The sequence below is a fragment of the Aulonocara stuartgranti genome, assembly GCF_965226115.1.
Source record: "Aulonocara stuartgranti genome assembly, chromosome: 23".
NCBI lineage: Eukaryota > Metazoa > Chordata > Actinopteri > Cichliformes > Cichlidae > Aulonocara > Aulonocara stuartgranti.
In genome coordinates, this window is record NC_138958.1 from 34,317,633 (window position 1) to 34,327,206 (window position 9,574).

At 40.6% G+C, this 9,574-nt stretch overlaps 1 protein-coding gene across 1 annotated transcript in view; it reads left to right on the forward strand.

The window, feature by feature from the left end:
* zranb3 (zinc finger, RAN-binding domain containing 3) overlaps positions 1–9,094 on the forward strand; it is a 127,134-nt gene extending 118,040 nt beyond the window's left edge. Inside the window, 4 exon segments of the mRNA XM_082525067.1 lie at positions 1,207–1,368; positions 2,146–2,338; positions 7,722–7,853; positions 8,527–9,094. Of these exon segments, the coding sequence (XP_082381193.1) occupies positions 1,207–1,368; positions 2,146–2,338; positions 7,722–7,853; positions 8,527–8,634 (595 nt within the window). The 3' untranslated portion in view covers positions 8,635–9,094.
* The last annotated feature ends 480 nt before the right edge of the window (positions 9,095–9,574 follow it).

Consider the following 9,574-nt stretch of genomic DNA (forward strand, 5'->3'; position numbering starts at 1 on the left):
CTCGTCTTCCCCGCTGTCGCCAAGTGCTTTCTCATCATCATCATCGTTTGAAATCATAGGGGCTCTCTCTCTGCTGAGCTCACCATGAAATATAAAGCTCCTTGAGATGACTGTTGTGATATAGATAAAATGCTCCGCTCTTTAAAAATACAGGGCATAGTGCTGGTAGGTGTGGTTAGTTTTGCAAACTCGCAAACTAAGAGATGATATCCAGCTGCAGGTAATTTACTAACAGCACACAACAAATCAGAAAACCATATAAATACAGGGGATACGCGTGTATGTTAAATGTAGGCCTATGGTGATAATCTGGCAGACAGTCGTTTGAATGGAAACAGGCTCGAGTCATTCAGACAGGCTCTGATCTAGGACTGTAAACTGCACAGCAGTATTTTAGCCTTGTGTTCTGTAGCGTTCTTGTATTAAGACAACTTCCATATAGATAACATATCTGCGATATGTAACTCATGGAGAGTCAAAGTATGTGCAGCTAAAAACAGTCATGTGTTAGATCTCACGAGATCAGGCGAAAACCTCGTGCGCTGTCCATGGTCCTGAAATTCTAGTGTAATAAAACTGCATTAAAGAAAGTTTTTTTTTCCTTTATTAAGGGAAGTTTTTCAGTTCATTAATGTAAATGAGTGTAAGAAGTTTTGTTGCTGCTGGTATTGCGTGACTCCCTTAGGTTGGAGGATCCAGGTCATCTTTGAGTTCACTGAGCAAATTTAGAATTCAGCTGGCTGGGTCATCTATACGTCTTTACGTCTACGTATCCTCTGCAGCCATATCAAGTTCAGAAATTGAGACATGCTTTTTATCTGCGTTAAATATTAGCTCAATTATCAGCAAAGTGCAAGTTGCAAATCAGTTTGTGCACATGATTTAAATATTATTCTCCCTATAGTTTGCGCTTTGAAAAAAGAACTCCGTGACGTTCATATGCAACAGTCACATAAACCTTTGAGTTCTCACTTTTTACTCACAGTCGTGTCATTGCACTCCTTTTACACCAAAGCTCAGTTTGTGCTGGAGCAACATGTTAGCAAATCTGGTGTTTGGACATTGAAGTCCTTCAGTACCACATCTGACTTACAAACATACAACCGTCTGTTGAGAATTTGAGAATGATGTCTTTTTGGTCTGAAGTTACCATCTACCACTTCTTCACTCCCGACTATGTTTCCCCTTTCTCTGTCTCTCTCACAGCAGGCAGGACAATCAGTCCTGTAGGACATCAGATGCACAGTCATCAACAGAGTCCAGCTACCTGCAGGCTGTGGACAGTCAGGGTGTCCCTCTGTGTCTCTCCTGCCAGCAGCCCTGCTCTACCACAGGTGGAGCGTGGGACACTCGATTCTGCAGCCACAGGTATTGCAACACTAACTACATACAGTTAGAGGAAAAGCTACGGGCTAAACTGGACATTTCCAACTTGTAATAACTTGAGAATTGCTCAAAAAGTTCTGGAGCAGATTTGTAGATAATATAGATCTCAGTGCACCTGATGTGCGAGGTCTACTGCAACAGCAGTGTCTTTGATTAGATGTCAGCCAAACAAAAACATATTAAATCAACTTTCACACAGTTTGAGAGGTTTTTTCCCCCCAAACTTCCCTGTACTCATTGTCCTCTGCGCAGAAGCCCACCCATCTGGCACCAAAAAATTCAATTATATTCAGAGCTTTAAGAGTTTGTGTGCAAAACAAACTCAGAAACACAGCAGTACAATGTTGACTTCACCCTGTTGTTTACTTTCTTTGTAGAAAGAATACTGTTTGCTCAAGACTAAAATAGATTAGACTTCAACTCTTGCATCTATAATGGTCTTTTTCCAAATCTTTTCCTGTAAATTTTTTGGGGGGGAATCAGTCAAATTTGGTCTTTACCAAACTTGATACCATTACCAATGTAAAATAAAAGTTTTTTATGGAAAATCTAAAGCAAACCTATTTCGGTTTAGTTTTTCTGGAGATGCTGCACCTTTTCCTGGCAGTCTTAATTCGATTAAATGGTTTTCAAAAGCCAGCTTCTGTTTTTTAACCAACATGAGAAAAACTTTCTATGTGAATGATTTTTAAAATAGAAAGAATTTAATCACAAGTTTCTTTCTGTAGTGCAGATGTTTCTATGTGCTTTGACCCACAGGTGTCAGGAGGAGTTCCAGTTGCGCTCCAGCCAGACTTACATGCGGTCTCAGGTGTTGGAGGCAGAGCGCGGCATCTGTCAGCACTGCGGCCTCCACGCCCATGACCTGTTCATTAAGGTTCGTGACGCTCCACCCTCCCAGCGAAAGGAGATCCTGGAGAACACTTGGCTCACCCAGCTGCCACTCAAACAGGTGGGACATAGAGCAGAGGAGGCACTGTTTCGTATTTGTCTCTCATCCATGTTTCAGGAAAACTCCACCAATGAGCTGAAGAAACTTTTTTTTTTCAAGTGCCAAACAGCCATTAACTATGGTGGTCAGTCAGTGCAACGAGGCAAGTTGTGTCAATGTGAAATTCAACTCCACACCACTGTTTCTGTCTTTTTTATGTCATATTTCTTTCCTGTAGACCTTTATACAACCAAAGGAGTGGCCACAGTGGCGCACAGCAACTTTTACAGAAAGGCGATTGTGTTTTATTCGTTTACACAAGCTGACAGCCCGCTGCAGCTTGATTTACTTTTCCTGGGTGGCTTCACCTTTCTGCACTTCTTCCTGACTGAAAAGCTGTCTCAATCCCAATTCCAAAAAAAGTTTGGATGCTATAGAAAATGTAAATACAAACAGAATGCAATGATTTGCAAATCTCAAAAACCCAGATTTTATTCACACTAGAATATAGAAATTATACCAAATGTTTCAAGTTTGACAATTTAATCTTCCAAAAATATTGGCTGTGTTTAATTTGATGTCAACTAATTAGGTTGATGAGCAACAGGTCAGTAAGACGAAAGGGTACTAAAAGGAGCATGTAGGAGAGGTAGAGCTCTGCAAACTGTTTGCAGATTGTGGAACAATTTCAGATTAAGAATCCTCAATGTAAATTTGCAAAGACTTTGAATACCAGTTTACCAGAATAAGAATAAGTTTGGAGAAATCTCTGTATGCAAGAAACTAGATCAAAAATCAGCATTGGATGTCCGGGATTTCCGCGCACTCAGGAGGCTGCATTACAAACAGGTATGGAAATCACTGCAAGACCACTTCAAGAATTCATTCTCTGTGGATACAGTTCCTCGTGCCAGTTAAAATACTATCGTGCAAAGAAGAAGCTAAATGTTAACATGATGCAGAAATGGTGCTGTCTTCTCTTATTTAAAATGGAATAAAATTTGAAAACTGGGAAAAACATGAGAAACATGGCACCACATCGCCAGGATTGAACAGGAGAGAGACCAATCGAGCTTGTTATAAGGGCTCATATCAAAAGCCTGCATCTCTGATGGTATGGGGTACATTAGTGCCTATGGAATTGGCATCTTCCACATATGGAAAGACACACTGATGCTTAAACATATATACAGTTTGTAGACAACAAACTATACTCCCACCCAGACTACGTCTTTTCCAGGGAAGGTCTTGTGTATTTTAGCTAGACAATGTTAAGCTGCATGCTATTACAACAGCATGGTAAACCGATTTGCCTGCCTGCAGTTCAAACTTTTCACTAACTGAAACATTTGGTGTATAATAAAATGAAAAATACAGAAAAGAAGGCTCAAGAATACTGAGGAGCCAGAATCCAATATCCGACAATAATGGGACAACAATCTTCTCCCAGAAGTCCAGCATCTGGTCTCCTCAGTTGCCAGATATGTGCAGGCTTTTGTCTAAATAAAGTGATGCTACACAGTGGTAGGCATAGCCAACTTTTTTTAACCATTCTGTTCCTGTGGACTTGGAAATGACTTTTTTATAGGGTACATTTTCTCAGTTTACACATAGTTTGGTGTGTTCTTTTCTGAATAAAATATGGGTTTATGAGATTTGCATATCATTGCATTCTGTTTTTTAATTTGTGTTTTATACAGTGTTCCAACATTTTCAGAATCGGGGTCATAGTCTGTATATGTCTTCTAAATATTACTTTACATGAAACAGTGTTACTTGTAAATTGAACATAAAATATTAAAGTTTACTGTGGCTGTTCTGTGAGGACGATATGTCTCTAAATGAAAAGCTATTAGAGTTCAGAAACACAGCCCTACAGCTTGATTTTAAAAAGTCGTTTAAATATGTGTATGAACAGGAAGGTGATATATTAGCAAAACAGCTGGTTAAACTTAGTATGTAAACTTAATAAGCAAACTTGCCTGTTTTATTAAACCGGATATGGTCGCAGCTGGCACTCCTCTTCCTTAAGGCTTTCTTTGCTAATGTGGTAAAGCAATTATTAAAAACCTTTATTAAAAACACTGCACAATAAAACTTATTTGCTACAACAGTAATTCGCAGATTGATGGTTTTCTTGCAAATGCTAGCTCCATTTCCACAAAGCATAGACAGTAAGGGATCTCAGAGCAGTGAAAGCTGACCCAGCGGCAGATTGTCTAACACAGTCTCTGCCATCAGTTTCCTGTCAGAGTTACGGGTTAATGCTGCTGGTTTCTCAGCTTGACATGCTCAAGTTATTGTTAACAGGACAAAAAGTTGAGCTTGAGCGCAGACGTGCCTTCAAAATGCTTATCCCATAAAGATGTCTCTGAGTCAAGCAGAGTTAATCCTGCTTCCAGAGACAATAGCCAAATGAGACCAATAAAAGCCAGTAATATACAGGAAGTGCGAAAATGGCAAGAAAGCCTTACTTTTATCTGAGAGGAAAGCAGAATGGGATTGATTCTGCTATGTTTTAATTGATGTTTTTAGATTTTACATCATGATGATCATGATCATTTTTATACATGCAAATATTTAATACAAACTAAAACTACATGGAATCTCATTATACTTCTCATTATTAAAAAAACAGACTGAGTGTCTGAAAATGATCTGTTTTTCCCTTTAAACAGGAAGCAATGCGTGGGTGAACTAAAAAAACATTTATACATACAGGTTTTGCTTGTTGTTTTAAAGTTGTATGATAGCATGCTAACATTTGGTGATTAGCACCCACATTACCTGAGGGAATTTTATTTTGATGTGGTTGGATGTTTCAGGTGTTAAGATTTTTTTTCATATAAGGATGTTTTCTCCTCAATATTGAAAATTTGTACCAACTTTGTTAGATAACAGTCATCAAAATGCACACATTAACTGACATCAGTCTCTCTATGTGAGCCAAAGAACTGACAAAGAAGTTCTTTGTGTGTTTATGTAAGTGCAAAAATAAAAGCACCCTGTACTCCCCATCCCACCCACCTACGCATATATGCATCTACTCACACACACACACGCAGGTTGATCTGCACTCCAAGGGGCCAGCTCCCAGTAAATGGATTGCTGGGCCCATTGATTTTTTTTTCCCAGTGCCAGGCCTCGACCAGTAAGCCTATTTGATTTGGTTGGCTGTTATCCTGCAAAGCCACCCCCCCCCCCACACACACAAACACACACTCACTCCTCCTCCCCTCTTTCCAGTGCCGCCGGCAGAAGCATCAGCGCCGATCGATGCACTAAGCTTTAGAGGAAACAAACTCAGCCACATGATAAGACACCAGTGGTGGAGAAGCCTTGAGATTATAGGCTCACTCTTTGGTTCATACTGGGGGGTTTTGGTACGTGTGTGTGTGTGTGTGTGTGTGTGTGTGTGTGTGTGTGTGTGTGTGTGTGAGTGAGAGTGAGAGAGTGAGAATGGTTATATGTGTCTATGTTTGTAGCTTGGGCTCTCTTTTTGGCGTGCATGTGTGTAACAGGTGTGGCTGTAATGGTATTTTGATGCGCGTGTGGATTTTCAGGATGTGTTAAAGCCTTTAGGTGCTTGTGAGAGGAGCTTCAGTATGTGTGTAAGTGTGCAGTAGTGAGGTAAGGTGCACCAAAGTGCATGCTTTTGGCACAAAAGCAGGCTCAATTGACTCGAATGTGTGAGAGCTTGTGTGAGAGTGTGTAAGAGAGAGATCTGAACTCTGGCCCTGTGAGCAGGCCTGTTCTTTAAATCTGTTGGGATCAATTCCAGCTCCCTGCCTTAATGTCGGCAGAGTAGTTCTCAAAGTAGGAAAATAGATTTCTGGCCCTGAACTCTTCCCACCAGGATTCTCTCTCTCTATTGTCTTAAGCTCCTCCACTTGCTTGCTCTCTTTTTTCTTTTTGTCTCTATTCTCTGTCATCTTCCCATTCTTGCTTTCTGTTTTCTCCACTTTTTTTTCCTTTTTATATTTTCTTCATAAAATAAATTTCAGATTCACAACAGTATTATCTGCTAGTGAATCCACACTGTGTCCAGTGGGCCTCAGTACATTTTTACAAAGAAGCACTACAGGTCTTCAAATGGTTCAGCTAGTTACTCATTAGCTTTGACTTATTTCTGTTACATCTCAGACGTTCAACAACAACTTCTGCTACTGTTGACTGGTATAGATTATTTTAAAAAAGAATAATCTTTTACATCACGTGGATGGTCAGGTGAACGTACGTTACTTGCCTGGGAGCTAAGAAGCTAAGCCAGTGGAGGCAGTGTGGTCCTTTGGGCAATGTTCTGCTGGGAAACCTTGGGTCCTGCATCCATGTGGATCGCTTTTACATGTACCGCATTTTCTGTAGTAGTCAAAGGAATTGAACTGTGTATTTATATTGTGTCTGTGTTTCTACTCCTTCTCCTTTGCCTCCAAAGACATCAGTTTAACTGATAAAACTGTGACTGTGTCGACTATCACCTTAACAAGTTAAACATATAAAAAAAAAAGAGCAATTAAAACAGAAGCTCACCTGAAATACTACTCAGGATATTGCAAATGCATTTTTTTTAATCTTACTTACAAACTTACTCATTATGTAAGTTTTCCTTGTATGAGGAAAACTCTCCTCCTCTAAATCTAGTGAAAAATGTGCTTTAAAATGTAATTAGCAGAATTTTTTTTTAAAAGTCACAAAAAGTTGAGGCATTTAGGAGTGTGCACCTTAACTGTAGCACGATATTCCCAGCGGTATTTTTAACCTAATTTCTGTCAGGCAGGCTTGCGAGCTCTCCCTGATTAAGTTTCCCTCCAGCTGCCCGTAATGTAGGCCACAAACATTTTGGTGATTTATACAGCTGTACCTGAGGCAGCAAACGGTGATGGATAGCATGAGGTCAAAGTTTGCTGTCATCAATTCGGCACAAATGATGTTTTCATCAGCTGGTCTTATCCTCACAATCACACAGGCTTACATTAATCTCAGCATAATAAACTTCCATCAGAGGCCCTTTCCTGCAGTTTGCCTTCATTATTTCCTGGATTTTGCCAGTTATGTTCTCTGCTGGGATGCGTTTTTTTGGCTTGAGACTGTTTTTTATCTTCTTTTATTGTGAGGCGCATTGCAGAAATGTCCCCGCAGTGCAGAGATTTGTTTAATATGAATGATTTGTCTGTGCCTGTGTGTGCTGTAAAGTAACAATTTAGGTCACTGTAGTACCCAGCGAAAGGCTGAGCTTTACTAAAGACATCACATCAGTGCAAAGAATTAACTTTAGCATAGATGGATGGTTTGGGAGGGGAGCGCTATCAAACGTTGTTTTAGGCAATTTAGAGCAGTGTGAGGGAACATCCGAGGGTAGCCGGTGTACTGAGACGCTCACTGTTGTATTCCGGTGTGCTTCCAGCTGAACGAGATGATCCGAGCTCCTGTTGAAGGGGATTTCTGGCAGGTTGACCACATCCGTCCGGTCTACAGCGGAGGAGGCCAGTGCTCTCTGGACAACCTGCAGACACTCTGCACTGTCTGCCACAAAGCCGTATGTGCACACTCCGCATCACAGCACCCATAACAACCGCAGCACCAGCTTTTAAAGCCAAAGGGCTTAGGGGGCAAAAGCAATTTGTCTAACATTTTAAGGTGCACAGCAGATGGAGCTCTCCTTTATCCCTGTATAAAGAGAAAGCGCCATCACTCATGTTGAGGATCACATGTGCTGGCAGTAATGTGATACATGGTCAAACACATTGATCAAAAGTCATATTATCCCTCACAAAGCTATATACTGCCTATAATAACATCACATGATGTGGCTGTGTGACATTTTGATGTATAGCATGCGTTGGAAAATGCTATATATCGGCCTCTTCCTTCTTGCACTCCTTCAATATTTCATATTTTCAGTCAGCCACTTCTTAAAAGCAGATCTGATTTGAGAAGAAACTTTTCAAAATAAGACACAGCTTTCACCGTGAGCTGAAATGTGCTTTGCTTTCACACCAGAATGCTTTTTTCTGTCAGCTTGGAAGGAAACGCTTCACATGTTGACGTATGTAAACTGAAGCAAAGCACTGCGACTGATAAGGGGATCCTCGCACTGTTTATGCCCCCTCTCAGACACTTTAATCTAGAGATGCTCGATATATCGATCTGATTTTTCTGTGCTGACTGCAGATGTAACCTCTTACATCATGTTCCATTTTTCTCCACAGAGAACAGCTCAGCAAGCCAAAGAACGAAGCCAGAGCAGGAAGAGTGCTGCAGCTTCCAAGGTTTCGTCAGACATCAGCAGGTTCTTCGTTCGGAAAGAAAACAATTAGCTGGGACCTGTTACGCTTTCACTTATTGTCAGTTAGGGATAGAGCGATCCAATACTTGGATCAGATAGCCTGACACCAAAAGCTAGATCAGACATCCGTGACAGGGCTTAGCTATGCTCTTCAGGTCTATCATGTTTTGTGTTTACTACCCCACGCATCGGCAGCAATCTGCTAACTTCCAGCAGTCAGCTAACAGCAAAGCAACAGTAGTTCAAAGTGTTTCGCTACAGCAACACCAGTTTGTCTTAATATGCGTACAAGTGAGTTGGCACGACTGAAGAGCTTCAGCGACAGCAGTTCGGTCTGTTTCTCTTTCTCTGTCATTATGTTTGGTTTAACACTTGTTTGGAAGCTTTTGCGTCACTCATGGTAACTTAAAGGAAATTAAAGGAGAAACTGTGACTATAAATTACAGCACTGTGCTGTAATTAATCCTACACAAGGTTGAAATAACGCTAATGCAAATAAATGTTTTTTTAAAGCATAAATACATTTGTCTTTTAATACTTTTCTAATGAATAGGTCGATAATCTTCTGTCTCACTCCTCAGAGTGAGAAATACACATTATTGATTTAACACTGGACCTGGTAGTAGCAGATACCTGAGGCCAAGGTATCAGTGTGGTATTAGAAGTGGAAAAAGTTAGACTGGTGTATCCCCAGTTACAGTCCTGGATGCTCATATTAAACATTACCAAAGTGGTTAGAAAATGTGCAAAGTTCCAAAAGTTCAGGCTTCAGATAAACAGCCACTTTTTAGATGTTTTCTTTCTGCTCTTTTCTTTGAGAGTTGATATACGTGGTGTTATCTCAGCTACACGACTATGGTCACAGAAACTCAACCCACCTGTTCAAGAGGGGCAGCCAATCAGGAGATAGTCAGCTTAAAGGGAAAGAGAAGACAGTATAAATAATGCACGTACAATCCTTGACCCCTGTG